The sequence below is a fragment of the Gorilla gorilla genome, chromosome 19 (assembly GCF_029281585.2).
Source record: "Gorilla gorilla gorilla isolate KB3781 chromosome 19, NHGRI_mGorGor1-v2.1_pri, whole genome shotgun sequence".
In the NCBI taxonomy this organism is placed as follows: Eukaryota; Metazoa; Chordata; class Mammalia; order Primates; family Hominidae; genus Gorilla; species Gorilla gorilla.
Genome location: NC_073243.2, coordinates 77,052,256 through 77,069,595, shown reverse-complemented (window position 1 = coordinate 77,069,595; position 17,340 = coordinate 77,052,256). Strand labels below are relative to the sequence as shown.

Below are 17,340 nucleotides of genomic sequence, written 5' to 3'. Positions count from 1 at the left end.
TTGATTTGCTGTAAGTTGAGTAGCCTTATTTTTCCCCTTCTCTCCACGCCCATTCCCACCCAAGATGGAGGAAAGGAAGTGCTGTCCATGCACCAGATTCTCTTGTACTTGCTAAGGTGCAGCAAAGCCCTGGTGCCCGAGGAGGAGATTGCCAATATGCTTCAGTGGGAGGAGCTGGAGTGGCAGAAATATGCAGAAGAATGCAAAGGCATGATTGTTACCAACCCTGGGACGGTATGTTCTGGTGTCTGTATATTCAGAGGCTGGAGGACCTTCTTTTCCAGATCTGAATGTTTCATGAAAACAGTAACAGCACATTTTAAAAGTTTTAGGTACTCACTGCTCTTGTCCTTGGATAATTTTTCCTTTAAATATTTAGTAAATAAGAAAATATTACAATTTAGGCATATTTGGTAGTAAATTCACCTGATTTAGTAAATTTATTCTACCTGAAGATAGGTACATTTTTAAGGCTTTTGATGCATGTTGCAGATTGCTTTCCAGAAGGGCTGTAAAATTTGTACTCCGGGAGCATATGAGAGCAACCATATCTTCATGCTGGTTGTACTAAGGGAATTTGATGAGAGTTGGGGGGCGGGAAATGACTTAGTTCAGTTTTGTATTTATTTTGATTTCTAAATGTTTATTGCCCATTCATGTTTTCTTTTGTTAATTGCTTGTTAATATCCTTTGATCTTTTTTGTAGCCTTCTTTTTTATTGATCCTCCACCATAATTATTGTAAATATTTTCCATTTCTTTGGGTGCTACTTAAGTTTTTTGTTTTAAAATTAGCTTTTAATATTCAATTTTAGAAGTAAAAAATGCAAACATTAAAAGGATATAATTAAAAGAAAACTAGTTCTTATATAAAGACATAACATTTTCTTTATATCAATTTTTTTCTTCTAAATCAGTGTTACTGTTTCATAAAATAGTTGTATATTGGCATCTTATAAGGATAAAATTTTATAGAAATGAAGAATTAAAATATTTCCATGAAAATAAATGGAATAATCTACTTAACAAAGCTGTTGTTTTCTAAAAAGCTGCCAATTGCTTAATAGCTTTGATTCATAAACTAAAAACTCTGGATCTACTTTTTGTAGCATGACAGTAACATCTGCACAAACAAAATGTTGCTATTTGCAAATAAAACATTCTGGCTAGTATGGATTCTTTTAAACAAATCCAGAAAGTAAAATTGTTTAATAAAAATATGTTTAAACATAAAACTTGTTTAAAACCAGAAAATCGTATAATTTTTACTGTTATACTGTTAAGCCACATAATTATTAAAGTAACTTTAAAAGACATATGTAAGTAATAACACTCTCAGAGTAAGACTGTGAATTCTATTTTTATTCTTAAAACAGTTGCATATATTGATATTCCCTCTGTCACTTTTCATGCTGAGTCAGAGGATGGGGCGGTGGTGGTGGGAGATGACCAGTTTCAGCTGGGTGGTTCCACTTGGAGAGTTCCATGTTCTGTGGTAGACATGGGGGGAGCACGTTCACCCTGGACTTCCTTCCATGGTATAGTTACGTTTTCCTGAAATCTAGAATCAGCTGGAGAGTTTAAAAAAAAACTTAAGGATACCCTGGCTTAAGGATATAGCTACCTTATATACTCCAGGCAGTGAGGCCCAGTTTTCTGTAGTTAAAAAAAAAATCCTCAAACGTTTGATTTTCTCACTGCTTGTTTTTGAGCCAGTGGCATAGATGAAGTTTATGATCACCATGATCATCATTCAACTAATTTGTCAAGGGACTACTATATGAGCCAGGTGCTAGTGAAGTTATATGTTAGGTTGGCACAAAAGTAGTTGCGGGTTCTGCCATACCGCAACTACTTTTGCACCAAACTAATGTATGCTGCTTGCCCAGGTGAAAACCCAAAGACCACTAACATATGAAAGGAGTCTGATGAATGGTTGAGTCAATGGACGCATCAGGAAAGCCTCTCATTTTAGGAGATATCACTGGGATAGGCTTGCCAGGGGTGCTTCCTAAACAGTAAGATCTCTGAGGAATTGAGAAATTGTAGAAATTATTGGCATGATTAACTGTGCATCCTTGAGATGCTGTAAAGCCAGTATTAACAACATGAAGTCAGACCTAGTCAGTATGAAAGATTTTTATTGGAAGTTTCAGTGTCAGGCTTAGGAATGTGTTGAAGTTAATTCTTTTATACTATTTATCTGAAGATATGCTTAAAGGAGGAAAAAAATCTTGAGAATTCAGTATTATGAAAACATCCTACTGAGAAGTGTGCAAGTTACTCATACGACAAGGTAGACACCACACTACATTTCATCCTCTGTAGGACTTGCTTTGAAAGATTGCAAAATGGCAAGAATATTGGGAAATTTATTAAAATTTCAAGCCATTATGGTCACTTTAAATACTTTATTGCTGCAGAACTTAAAAGAATTAATCTTCCAAGGAATACTTTTGTCATTAGTGACTTTTGTCATTTTTTATTCTTAAACAAAGATGGCATAATAAATGTTATAGGGTGTGGCCAAAGTCTAGAATATATTTCATTTCCTGCTCCCTCAACCCCTGCCATAAATTTAGAGATACTATAGCTATTTTAAATCACTGTTTCCTCTGTTGGTACCATGGCATGGTGTTTAAAATCACAGAAACATGAATAATTCAATAGCATTCTATTCCACAGTTCCCTTTCTAAAAATGTATCCTGCTGTTTTGTTGTACAAAATAAGGAAAGTAATTCTTTGACCTTAAATAGCATGTTGCTACTGTTGATGGGCATTTAAATAATTTTATATTAGATTACATGTGAACAAAATATTTTCCATTTTCAAATTTTGAGAGCAGAGACCAACTTTTCAAGAAGCTAGTGAAATTTTGTTTGTTAAATGACACTTGAAAAGTTTGAGGGTTTTTTTTTTGTTTTGTGTTGTTTTTTGAGACAGAGTCTCACTCTGTTGCCCAGGCTGGAGCACAGTGGTGCAATCTCAGCTCACTACAATCTCCGCCTCCCGGGTTCAAGTGATTCTCCTGCCTCAGCCCCCTGAGTAGCTGGGACTACAGGTGTGTGCCACCACGCCCGGCTAATTTTTGTATTTTTAGTAGAGATGGGGTTTCACTATGTTGGCCAGGCTGGTCTCGAACTCCTGACCTCGTGATCCACCTGCCTTGGCCTCCCAAAGGTTTGAGTGTTTTAAGTAATGTGGGTGAATTCACCCAAGTTTATCCCCTTTGTCACCTCATTGAATATTTGTCACATGGCTGGCTGGTATCCCAGTTGTAGGTAGAGTGACCAGTTTGTCCCAGTTGCTGAGAGATTTCCTGGTTTTAGCATTGAGATTCCTCTGTCCCAGGGAAACCAGGCAGCCAACCAGACTCTAATTGTTGGGCATTGTCGTGGGACAGAATGAAGATTATTGGCCTCTGTGTGAATCAGTTTTAACAGCCTTAGCCTCCAAAGCAACTGAGCCGCAGACTCTACAGTGTGCTAGTAAAAACTGAATCTCTAATTGAGACTGTCCTGAGAGATGATTATAAGGAAGGAGGTTGCTGAAACCTATTCTCTGTGATTTTACCATCTTTTCATAAATTTAAGCTTTCAAGATGAAAGCCATTTCACAAATGATCCAGAAGGAATGAGCCATTCACTTCTTCCTTTATTAGACATGAAGAAAAAAATATGAGGCTCTCTGTTAAAATACACAAATGTCCTACATGGACATAATAAGAGAAGCTTAACTATTTGGCCTTTGCACCACTATACTTTCTAACTTAAAGATGTAGAATTAAAGGAATACATAAGATCCACTGAGAACAAGTGAGGGAAAAAACTTAAATAGAGGCATCTGTCTGTGCATTCTGAAATGTGAAATTAAAGCAGAACAGGCTCTGCCTGTGGAATCCTTCCCCTGTGCCTTCGGAGAGGTTAAGGAAAAGTTATATCTGACTAGGTGTCCTTTTAAAAGTTTAATTTTTAAAGGTTTCTATGTGGACTGCAAAAAAGGACAAAATCATTGTTCATTATGCCAAATGGCATAGGCTCATTTACAAGGATGATATTATAGTTTTTAGATAGTATAGCTGCTGTAATTAAAGGGTTTTAAGTGACCTTTTCCCTTTGGGGACAAGGCTTTCCTGGAAAAAAGTCCTATTTATTCCTTCCCTACTTAGGTTAAAGTCAATACATAAAGACTTCTTATGGGAATAAATGGCTTTGATTTTTCTCTCTAGAAACCAAGCTCTGTCCGTATCGATCAACTGGATCGTGAACAGTTCAACCCTGATGTGATTACTTTTCCGATTATCGTCCACTTTGGGATACGCCCTGCACAGTTGAGTTATGCAGGAGACCCACAGTAAGATATTTCTCAGTGTTTGTCTTAGCCAATTTCACCTTCTACTAACAGCCAAATTAGCAGAGAAATACCCTTTAGTGGATGTTTCCTTTTTAAAAATTAAGACCTGAAATGAGCCATGCTTCCAATTTAGATTACCCAAACGAAACAATTGTGGTAGCTCTTGAAGAATTATTTTCTCTACATATTTGAGTGCAAGAAACTATTATTCAATAGAATATTTTTGGCAAACTTGGTCAACATAAGTCCTTGTATGTTTTTAAACTTTAAGGAACTTTTTCTTTATTCATCCTTATAATAATAATAATTATTTTTTATTTTTTCAGTGCCCTCTAGAGGAAAGTAGCACATATTGGTTCCTAGCACTGCCGAATTTATGCAGAGTTCTCTTTTTGGGGGCATCTTAAGAGTTCAAGATCACATGCAAAGTCAAGGTTGTGTTGGAAGTAGGAGCCGTGACTTCTGACTCTTAGGATTGATGTAACTTTCCACGTTTTGATTTTTCCAACTGGCATGTTAGTGTTTTCTGGGAGAAGATTTAGGATGTGTGGGAATGGAGACAGTACCATTAGATTCTTCGGGACTGTTTGGATTTCCTACCTTGCTAAACACACAAACAGCTTCCTGACTTAATTTTTTTTTTTTTAAAAAAAGGATTCATAGTGGGAGAAAAGGGCATGGGAGATTTTCAATTCATAAATACAGTTCTGGCTGACATATATTAGAAGAGGCTAAAGGGTTTTGTTCTTTTTTTTCCCCCTTTGGATAAAAGTATGAAGCAGTGAACCAGGCACTGTGTAAGTACTTCTTTCTTTCCTCCATTCTCTTAAAAAAAAAAAAAAAGTTTTCAAAAAAGGAGAGGCCCAGCTAAGGCCAAGAAAGGAACAGTTTTAATGTGACAGAAAATCTTTGGAAAATCCCTTCTTGTCAGAAAAATGTTAGTAGAATGTGATGAGGCTCTCGTGGACTCTCAGATGGCAGGACTGTGAATTGATAAAGGACTGCATATTCGCTTCATTTCCAGGACGCTTTGACAGTATCCTTTAGACTGGTCTAGGTTATCACTTATTTGGCTGCAACAAATATGCTTATATTGTCATGGTAAATACAAATTGGTATCCACCATTAGTCTTTTACCCTCTCCAGTGGACAAATGGATACAGCTATGTAGCTTGGGTTTTGGCACAAATGGGGTTCTCTATTCTAATACTCTTCAAGTTATATTTGGTATAAGTAGTTCAGCAACTGACAGTCTCCCTAAGGAAGGGGTCTTTCTTTCAACAAATATCAGAAAGTGTATATTTAAATAAAATCTGTTATTTTCAAGAGGTAACAGTGAGAAACAGGGTGATTCCTTTGGTTGAGGTGTTTTTGTGTCTTTGGAATTCTTTCCAGAGATTCATTCATATAGTCACACCTCATTTCCAACCGAAATAAGCAATAATCAACTTAATCACCAGGTTCCAGTTGACTCTTGTCCATCCTGACTCTCAGCCTCAAAGTCATAGCCTTCCTTAGAATGATGGCTTTCTGCCATTAAGAATAATCAAAAGAATGTAATGTATGATTTGAAGAGGCCTCTTAAAATAACTCATTTTGTTGCACTTTAGGTTTACCTTCTCTTTACCTGAGATGTTTGCCTGTCCTTTTCCTTAGGTACCAAAAACTGTGGAAGAGTTATGTGAAACTTCGCCACCTCCTAGCAAATAGTCCCAAAGTCAAACAAACTGACAAACAGAAGCTGGCACAGAGGGAGGTCTGTATCAAACTCCATTCCTTGGTGATTAACAATGATGTGCTTCAGGTTTATTTCGTGATTGTTGTATCACACTATACTTCTGGTACAAGATGGAAAAATATTTTTTTAAAAAAATCGTATTTTACCCTCCTCCCCACATTATTATATGAATTGATTTTTAAAAATCTTTTAGTATTTAAGAGAGCCTTTTTATCCCTGTATTAGTCTGTTTTGCATTCCTCTAAAGGAATACCTGAGACTGGGTAATTTATAAAGAAAAGAGGTTTATTTGGTGCACGTTTCTGCAGGCTGTACAAGAAGCATGGCACCAGCACCTGCTTGGCTTCTGGGGAGGCCTCAGGATGCTTTTAGTCATGGTAGAAGGTGGATGGGGAGCAGGCACGTCATATGACAGAAGAGGGAGGAAGGGAGGGAGGAGGGAGGTCCCAGACTCTCTTTAACAAGCAGATCTCACATGAACTCATTACTGTGGGGAAGGCACCAAGCTATTCTTGAGGGATCCACCCATGACCCAAAAACCTCCCACCAGGCCCCATCTCTCACATTGGGTATCATATTTCAATGTGAAATTTGGAGGGGCCAAAACATCCTAACTGTATCAATCCCTAAAATGCCAGTTTCTTAATGGATTATTACCACTGGGAATCAAACATATCTTTTACAGATATTAAAGCTTAAATTTGTTGGATCAGCCTTTTATCTTTAATTTGGTTGCACATTATACAACATTGGGCCTTACTCAGATTTCTTGGTCTTAAAGTTGGAAAAGATTGTCTTCCATTGGTCTGCCAGTTTAGTATGGTAAACTTATTTTGTAAGGTTTCATATCCCAAATTCCATATTTCCTTACTAATGGGTAGTATTATTCCTGTAATCCAGGATAACTTACGTTTTAGTTTTAATTATAACAATAAACGGTTTCAGTATCAACATAGATTATTGTCTCAGGGAGGTTTTATTCTGCTGGGGTTGTGTAAGAGCAAGGCTTTGAAGCTGGAAAAAGTGTTTGAATTCTGGCTTTGTCACTTACTGTGACTTAGGCCAATCAGCCTGTTTATAAAGGAGGGAACTAAGGTTGAGAGGCTGACTGAAGTGTTCCTCCGTTGGTGCACTCAAGGAAAAAGGTAGTTCCATGAATTTCTGAAATACGCCATTTAATGGGCCTCTTGTGCTATTTGGCCTGTAAAAGGAACTTAATCGATAGTGGGGGTGGGGGTGGTTCCTGTTATTATGAATTCCTATGAGATTTTGATTCAATTGCATGCATGCAAATGTACAATTATTTTTACAATTATTTGAAGGGCCGTGAAAGGGAAGAGTTAGTTCCTAATCATGTGTCACAGGTGATATTTTGGATCATAGTCTTTTTTTATATAAAGTATGCCATTGTAGCAAGAGTTTTTATAAGGGTTTGTAAGTTAGAAGGCAACTGTTAGAATTCTGTGGGTCGCAGGTTAATTTGCTTTCTTTCTTAGAGGTAAATACTTAACATGAGGCTTGATAAAAATTTTACATGCTCATTTCAAATCCCAAACCACATTTTGCTTCCTTTATCAATGAAAGGGCATGTTTTGTTCAAAAATACCAGAATGGTAGATTTGGTTTAGAGTTTTTCTTATCTAGTTTCCAAGAAAGGCTGGGCTGCGTTATACCCAAGCTTTGAGCATTCCAGCCTCCATTTTAAAGAAAATATTGTAATTTTGTGTGAAGAGGTTTGAGTATCTGAATGTAAGGGTAATATTAAATGAATCCAACTTATTTTCTAACGCTTGATGTTTGGCTTACTATTGCTTTATAGCAGTCGTGTTACTCATCATAACGAATTCTTTTCTAGGAAGCCCTCCAAAAAATACGGCAGAAGAATACAATGAGACGAGAAGTAACGGTGGAGCTAAGTAGCCAAGGATTCTGGAAAACTGGCATCCGTTCTGATGTCTGTCAGGTGGGGACACTTCTGAGGACACAGTTATGCCCATACTTTTCTTCCTTTAAAACAAATCTGGTACTGAGGGTTTCTTAATTGAGAATGTTCTTTAGAAAATACTACCTTGAGACTAAATGGAATATCAACTATAAATTGTTTTCTATTATTTGGATTTTGTTTTTGTTGTCTGTTTTGATGCTGGTGTGTGTGTGTATGTTGTACTTGTGGGTGTTGGGGCAGGGAGAAGCTTACTTAGTAGTGTTCAGTTCAGTGTCTTCTCTTTGGATAAAGGTAAGTTTGTCCTCATGCATCTGCTCATGCATCTGCCTATTTGCAGCACATGTATAGGTGCTTATACAGAAGAGATAATCCAGCAGCCATACAAGCAGACTCCTAAAGTGTATGTTTTCTAGACTGATGACTCAAATTTACATTGCAATTTATATTGCAGAGAACTGAAGGCATTAATGAACAGAATCAGTATATACTTCATATTTGAACCAAATGATAATATATTTTCCCTGGGTGAATGCAATAGAGTAACATTTCTGCTATATGTAACTGACTGACTAATAAGCATTTTTGTTTTTCCTATGGGTGGAATTTATATGTGATTAAAGATCCCCTAAACCAACATATTCTGTTTTTTCACTTGATTCTTTTGTCACAATTGATATTGGATGAAGTCCATGAGAATTACAGTAAAGGAAAGGGGTACACAGGCCATGGTTTGGTAATGCAGTTTGCTGTGTTCAGCCTTTTGGAAGAATACTTCCAGGCTTCCATTTATCTGTTTCAATGGTAGCATGTGTTGCAGTAAGTTCAAGCAGCTTACTCTTAGCTCTTCTTAGTGTTCATTTCATCATAATGAATTTTTAAAAAAATCAGTGTTGGCATTTAATTATTATATTGACTAGCAGGGTTTAAAAGTATTGCTACACAATTTATTTACTAAGTGATGTCCAAAGCTAACTATTTTTGCATTAAGATGAACTGCTATTGGTGTAATATTGCCATATTTTCAGGGTAATCATCTACAGTGGTAGCCAGCTATTTTCACCAAGTCTACAGTTATTTTACCAATTGACAAATATCTTATGACTGTCAGTACTTTCAGATGAATATTTTACTTCCATTGATTCTCTCTCAGGGCCATTTGAAGCCGTATCACCTGGTTTTTCTGTTTGTCAGTGTTTCCCCAAAACCAACGTAATGTCATCCAAAGGTGGACATCATCAGACCAGTGAGCAGAATCCTAGACAGTTTGCTCCAAATCTGATGATCTCAGTGATAAGTCAGAGTTGATTGTCTAAGAGATCATAAAATTGTTGAGCATTAAGAACTAGAAGGCGCCTTCCAGACCTTCTAGTTCGTAGTTTTGAACTTGTGTTTTTGGTTAACTTCAAAGTATTTTTTTTTTCATACAAAACCCTTCTAGAGCCATTATTTGTAAAAAGATAAAGAATAACTGCCTGATTGACTAGTGGGAGATGGGAGTGGAGACAGTATCCTGTTTTACTTAATTTCTCCCCCACCTCCTGCAGCAGTCCCTAAGGCCACTGAATACAGTATCTTTTTTTTTTTTTCTGAAGCATTGAGCCTTTTTTTTTCTTTTTGTGAAGCAAATAAGAGTGCTGAATTATCTGTTCCAGTACAGTTTTGTATTCTTCAGCTATATCACAAATGTCCTTCCTCTACCCTCAGCTAGTTGAGAAGCAGCTGGAGGAGTAAGTGATCTTGTCTCTTGCTGTGTGATATGCTATATTCTGTTTCGAGGTTGGTAGGCAAAAGGACTCACTCAGTTTCCTTGCCTAACTGGTGGAAGAAAAGGGATCCTGATTAAACTCCTGCAAAGGTGAATGCTTTATGATCTAATAACCGTTCCTCCCTCTGTAGAACTCTCACTCTTCCAGAGAGAACTGCCATCTGTTTAGAAGCCATGCTTCCATTCTCTGGTCCTCTGAATGGAAGTCTTTTTAAGATTTTGATAAAATTACTCATATGTAAATGACTTGATGAAGCATGTAAATTGTTGCCTATGAGTTCATATACTGAATACAGAAGGAATTGCTTTATGGTTTGTAAAGAAATGTCTGCATATAAATGAATGAAAATGAGCCAGCAAGCTACCTGAGAAGTCCATAGAAGCGGAAGAGAAGGAAATGCCACTTACACAGTGGCAACATGGGGGCTGAGAGTGAACTATTAAAACCAAAAAACCCTGTACTTTGGTGAAATAGTACCTTACACACCAAAATCAAATTATCCTGGATGCATTCTGTAGCTGTCAAGGTTAGATGAACAGATGAAGTATCTGTTTATTTTGACATATTAAATATTATTTCACCATCAGTGAATATTCTTGGGGTTGTGAAAGTAAATTGTCAACCTTCATTGAACTTAAAACATCAACATATGGAAATTTGGAGGTGTTCAACTCATTCATGACACAGGAGCAACCTAGTTCAAACTTTAAATAAAAAAAGAAAAAAAACCCTACAGTAAGATTTAGGGGAAAATGATTTAGGGGAAAATGGCAAAAGTAAACTAGTGTAGTTGACTTTGGGCTCAAAATAAGTATTTTTGCAACAAATATTTTCATTATGTTTATGTATACCTTTCCTTGTGCCAGAATGAACTGGAACTGGTAACTGTTTGAAGTGGTAACTGTTTTTATGAATGTGGGAATAAATAAACCACTGACTGCAAGCCATGGGCTAGTCATTTGAAACTCCCTTGACTCTCCTCACTGAACTTTCTCTTAGTCTGTCCTATTGCATATTAATGGTCAGAAAGTCTTCCTTTCTACAGATACATCTTACAGAAAATCTTTGACAAGTAGAGAACTTCTGGGTACATTTTAACTAAGAGTTTTTGCCGCAGATGATACGTTAGCTTTTCCTGGAATTTTTATGTTTTAAAATTCTCAGGTATTTTACATGCATCACACAAAGGTTCTGAACAGTTGTCCTTAAATTATCGATGTTTGCCATATATTTTGTTTGAATTTTTTTAACCTTGAAATTCCTTCAGTGAACAATGAAGGCAGCAAAGCCATTCTCTCTAGTTTTGTTGTAAAGAAATCAGATAAAATGTTTTATCATGTAGCATTAATGACCAAACATCTATGAATATATTTTGGAAGCTGTTTTGGTTGTATTTTTAGGATAGGGTAGTCTTTTTACGTCCTTATTAAATGTTTAGTCCAGTGCAGGTTTGTCTAGTCACAAGTCATATATGCTAACATTTTTTATTGTTTATTTGGCCTTTACTTTGTTCTTAACGTAAAGATTTTAATGAATGTTTAATAAAACCTGTAATTTTTTGAGAAAGGGACCAACAGTGTTTTTGTTGTTGTTTTTTGCCAGTAGAATTGGCTGTGGCTTACAATGATATTTAATTTCTTGTATTAGAATAAATGTTTTCTTTTGTGTTTTCCTCACATAAGCTGGTGGCATATCATAATGCAGTTTAAAACCTCCAAAATGAAAGCATTTAGTATTTTTGGTAATGAAGAATAAAAATCTAATTGACTGGGAAATAGCAGTTAAGTGAATTTATACACTGAATACTTTGAATAATTTTATGATTATTCAAAGTCTTTGAACAGATAGGCTCATAATTTTTACAAGAAAGGATTTATTTAAAATCCTTGGTAGTTTTTCCTCTGTGTTTGGTAGTTCACTGATATAGAACCTACTGTTTTTTAGTAATAATTGCTAGTAGGTTGCTAGTGAAAGCCTTGAGATGCTATCTGGTTTCTGCAGGAGATGAAACCATTGTGTTAAATCTGAGATGGAGTGACCTCAGTACCAGCATCTCCCTCTGGAAGTACATTTTCCCCAACCAGAGAAGTTACCAAGGATTGTTAGGAGATTAGAAAATTCTACCTGGTGCCCCAGCCAATGTTAAGAGGATTGAAAACCTAGGGGTGGGTGCTATAACTTGTAATTATATGTGAACCGAATGTGGACCTGTCACTATGTTTGTAGATAAATTGTTGAAGAATTTTTTCTGTGTTGCTGCTTGTTAGAGTGAATTCTGGGTAATGTGGAAGAAAAAGGAATCAAAACCTGAATCTGAGTCTAAAAAATTCAGCATAATGACTCAGAAGAGGAAGAAAAGCAACATGCTGCAGTAAGACCTGTATTTTTTAAGAATAGGGTTTCACACACTGAGGTTAAATTGGTATCTTCTGTAGAGGGAGGCACCTGGACCCTATGCTATACTGAGAAGGTGGTCCATGGAAATCAATAAACTGACTCAGAAGACATGAAAAAAGGAGCAAAGAATTTGCACCATCACAGTCACATCACCAGTAGGAGACTCATGCCAAACTGGAGACTCATGCCAAATGCGGAGACATTGTAACTTCTTAAGGAAAAAAAAAGGAAGCACAGGTGCCTGGAGAACTGTTGGTCTTTGAGGAAAGCTGAGTTGTGGTGGTTGGTATTTGTATTGAGTGGACAGAGAGCTGTATTTGGACTAATTAATGAATATGCTGTCTTCCTAGAGTGGCCATCTGGAATGGGATGGAAGGCTGCCATGCATTATCAAACTATCTGATTCTCTTCCTCAATGATTTGTCAAGGAATGACCCAACAGTGAAAAGTAACATCTCTAGGGATTCAGAGACTTTGGACAGCAAGTTGAAGGATGTATTTTCTAAATTAGATCTTGTAGCAGGGGGAAGGAGGAATGTCTGGGAGGGCAATGGCTTCATAGTTATTGTTAACAAAGGAATTTTGATTTTTAGTCTGTATGAGATACTTGATTTTTTAATTGGAGTGTAGTGCTGCTTGTGAAGAAAGGAAAGATTTGTTTAAAGGCTAACTGGCCTGAGAGAGTTTTTTTTTTTTTTTTTCTTTTTAGACGTGGGAGTCTTGCTGTGTTGCCCAGGCTGGAATCCAGTGGCTATTCGCAGGTGCAATAATAGTGCACTCTGGCCTTGTTGCCTTGGACTCCTGGGCTCAAGCAACCCTCTTGCTTCAGCCTCCTATAGCTGGAACTACAGGTGCATGTCACCTCATCTGGCTAGTATTATATTTTATTAGGAATAATTTAAAACATACAAGATGCAAGAGAAAAGTATAATGAACTCTGTGAACTATCACTTAGCTTCGACTGTTTTCAAAAGCATTTCTGTAATATCATCAAATACCTAGTCAATGTTTACATTTTTCTCATTGTCTGTTAAATTTATTTTAGTCTGTTTGAATTTGGATCCATGTGAGATCTATACATTGTGATTAGTTGATGTTGTTTAAGTCTCTTTAATCTGTAGGTTCTCACTCCATTTCTCCTCTTTTTCCCTTGCAAACATTTGTTGTTGAAGAAATTGGATTATGTGTCCTGTAGAGTTCCTACAGTGTAGTCTGAGTTTTGCTGATTGCAACTTTCTGGTGTCATTTACCAGGTACTTCTGCCCCTTGTGTTTCCTATAAATTGGTAGTTAGATCTAAAACTGCACTGCCCAGTATCACTGGTTGCATGTGGCTATTTAAATTTAAATTAATTAAATGAAATTAAAAATTCTGCCTCTCAGTTGCCCTCACCACACTTTGAGTGCTCAGTAGACACATGTGGCTACTGCCCATTACAACAGCACAGATAATAGGATATTTCCATCATCATAGAGTGTTCTGTTGAATAGCACTGACCAGATTTAAGTTCAGTTTTTTTGCAAGATATTTTCATAGCTGGTGGTGAGGACTCTCTTTATTTGTATGTGACATTATCGGTCACTGATGGATCGTTATGTAGACCCAGGGTCTGCCAAAATGATATTCAAATTCTGTCTTTCTTCATTGATTACTTAAAATACTTTTGAAAAAGGATCTTTTCCTCATCAACTATTTGATTACCCTGAGATGAAGATCCTGTGGGACAGCACCAAAAATTACTCATTTGATTTATTCCATAACATACAACAAGTAGTCCCAGATTAGCAATTTAACAGCACCACCACCAATATGGTGATGGAAAATAGTTGCTTGTTTGTTTGGGAGTACAGATGGTCTTTGACTTACAATGGGGTTACATCCCAGTAAACCCGTAAACCCAGAGTAGGTTGAAAATATCATAAGATCATAAGTTGAATTTTCAGTTTATGATAGGTTTATTGGGACATAGCATATCATCAGTCAAGAAGCATACTGAATTAACATTGTTTACATGTCATTGTAAAGTCAAAAAATCGTAAGTCTTACCATTGTAAGTTGGGGACTGTCTGTGTTCATTTTTGTCTTTGATTATCTATAGCTGTATCTCACTGGGGATTTACACTCAATTTTCTGTATCCCGTGGTTATGCCACAAACTGGATACACAGAATTCATTTGTTTCATTTTACTTTTGATTTTAAGAATTCCATTGACTGACTGACAGATTGATTGAGTCACGGTCTTGCTGTGTCACCTAGGCTGGAGTACAGTGACACTGCGATCATGGCTCACTACAGCCTTGAACTTCTAGGCCCAACACATTCTCCCACCTCAGCCTCCCAAGTAGCTGGGACCACAGGCATGTGCCACCATGCCTGGCTAATTTTTCAGTTTTTTGTAGAGACGGGGTCTTGCTTTGTTGCCCAGGCCGGTCTCAAACTCCTAGGTTCAAGTGATCCTCTTGCCTCAGCCTCCCAGAGTGCTGGGATTACAGACATGAGCCACTGTGCCTGGCCTAGGTTCCTTTTAAAAATGAAAGATTGTTTTATAATTATGTAAAATGTTTACATGACTCTGCAGTCAGATTTACGGGGTCAAGTGTACTTTTTTTAAGTCTAACTTCTATCTCTGTTGCTTGTATCCTTTTCTTGCCACCCACCCAGGACAGGTAACTATCTTTTAAAAATGGCTTGACCTGGCTATGCACGTAGTGGCTCACGCCTGTAATCCCAGCATTTTGGGAGGCCGAGGCGGGCAGATCACCTGAGGTCAGTAGTTCGAGACCAGCCTGGCCAACATGGTGAAACGCTGTCTCTACTAAAAATACAAAAAATTAGCCGGGAGTGGTGGTGTGTGCCTGTAGTCCCAGCTACCTGGGAGGCTGAGGCAGGAGAATAGCTTGAACCCAGGAGGCAGAGGTTGCAATGAGCCGAGATCACACCACTGAACTCCAGCTTGGGAAACAGAGTAAGACTGCATCAAAAAAAAAGGCTTAATTTCCTATGTTTATGAAAGCAAATATATATGTATTTTTCTTTGTTTTCCTCTTTCTTGTATGAATGGTGGTATCTTACACTTTTCTCTGCTGAGATTTTGTTCACTTAACAATGTGTCTGGACCAGGTGTGATGGCTCAGGCCTTAAATTCCAGTGCTTTGGAAGGTCAAGGCAAGAGGATTGCAAACTTAGCCAGGTGGTGCACACCTGTTGTCCTAGCCACTAAGGAGGCTGATGTGGAAGGATCACTTGAGCCCAGGAGTTTGGGGCTGCAGTGAGCTATGATTGTACCACTGTACTCCAGCATGGGCGACAGAGTGAAACCCTGTCTCTAAAAAACAAAACAAAACAACAACAACAACAAAACCATGTGTCTGGGAGATCACTCTGTAGTAATATATAGAGCTTATTGATATGTTTGGCTTTCTGTCTGTCAAACAGTTTTATGTTAGTGGTTACTATGAAATCCATTATATTGGCTTTGTTTTTTCCTCTTCATATCCTTTGTATTCGGGAAGGCTTGTATTTTTATTCTAATGGTTACCTTTATACTGACAACTTTATAGTATAATTACATTTCTCCCTTACTTCTCTTCCTCTCTCTCTGTGTGTGTGTGTGTGTGTGTGTGTGTGTGTGTGTGTATCTTGTTGTCTTTTAGTAAAAATAGCTTCTCTCTGCTTCTTCCCATAATCCTCTCTCTCACCTGGCACCTAATTTGAAGTGATATCCTTTTGTTGCAAGTTAATAAGGCAGACAGCAACCTCATCCTACTCTTTATATATTTCTTATTCTCCCCTTGTTTTCTGATGGTTGTACTAATCAATGTTAGAATGTTTAATTATTTCTTATATTGACTCACTTGTGATTATCTACCAATAAAAATATATTTGCAAGTAATCATCAGATCATGTCATTATCAATCTCCCACCTCCCCTTTTTTGTTTGTCTGAAGCTCATTTTCTAAAACATTCCTCAAGAAGGGCTTATAGAAACAGTGGTCCTTGAGTTTCTGCATGTTCCTCACAGTTTGCCTGTGGCCTTTGTTTTAACGGTCAGTTTGGCTGGATATAAAATCTGTGGATCCCATTTTCTTTCTTTAATATTTTAAATACATTCTCATTGTTTTCTGGCATAAAACATTGCTGTCAAAAGTATAACAATATGGTCAGGTACAGGTACTCACAACTGTAATCCCAGCACTTTGGGAGGCCAAGGCAAGTGCATCACCTGAGCTCAGGAGTTCGAGACCAGCCTGGGCAACATGGCGAAACCCTGTCTCTACAAAAAATACAAAAAATTAGCTGAGTGTGGTGGTGCACACCTGTGGTCCCAGCTACTTGGGAGGCTGAGGTGGGAGGATCACTTGAGCCTGGGAGATGGAGGTTGCAGTGAGCCGAGATCGTGCCACTGCACTCCAAACTGGGTAACAGAGTGAGACCCCGTCTCAAAAAAAAAAAAAAAAAGAAGTGTGATAACAATATGAGTTTAAGTGACTTGGTCCTTTTATCTGAGTGCCCAAAGGATTTTTTCTTTTTCTTTAGAAACCAATAGTTTACTAGAATATGTCTCAGCTCTTTTCAGTTAATTTTTTCAGGTATGTTGTATATACTTTCAGTATATACTTTCAAGTTGTCTTTTATCTCAGGAAAGTTTTCTTTTTCTTGTATTACACGTTTCATTATTTTCTATTATTTTGATTTTTAAAGTACTCCACTTATATGCATCTTGTATTTTCTTTGCTTCTCTTCTGGATCTATCATGTTCTCTTGAATTCTTCATTCAAGAAGTAGTAGTTACTTCTTGCATCTTACATCTTCTTATAAGATATATGCATCTTATATCTTCTTATAAGATATATGCATCTTATATCTTTTTTGCTTCTCTTCTGGATCTGTCATTTTCTCTTGAAGTCTTCATTTCTATTTTTCAAAAGCACTATTCATTGGGCTGATCTGATTTTGTGTTCCTTCTTGTTTAATCTTGAAATGCTTATCTCCTTTTATGTTTCTTTTTCCTGAGTTTTGTCACTTCTTTTCAGATCTTCCTTTCCTCTAATCTCATTTCTGAATTTATGTAATATTTATTTGTAATTTTTGTTAATCCTCCTATTGTTTTAGTAATTTCTTTTCTTATTTCGAAGGTTAT

At 37.1% G+C, this 17,340-nt stretch overlaps 1 protein-coding gene across 15 annotated transcripts in view; it reads left to right on the top strand.

The window, feature by feature from the left end:
- Positions 1-17,340, top strand: part of DROSHA (drosha ribonuclease III) — a 135,427-nt gene that overhangs the window by 64,171 nt on the left and 53,916 nt on the right. For 8 of the 15 annotated variants that reach the window (XM_019013345.4, XM_055367592.2, XM_019013348.4 and 5 more), the window contains 4 exons: positions 65-234; positions 4,229-4,353; positions 6,010-6,109; positions 7,947-8,054. In XM_019013345.4, the coding sequence (XP_018868890.3) occupies positions 65-234; positions 4,229-4,353; positions 6,010-6,109; positions 7,947-8,054 (503 nt within the window). The remainder of the gene's footprint in view (positions 1-64; positions 235-4,228; positions 4,354-6,009; positions 6,110-7,946; positions 8,055-17,340) is intronic. The other 7 variants (XM_019013347.4, XM_055367596.2, XM_055367594.2 and 4 more) reach the window with 1 other exon arrangement.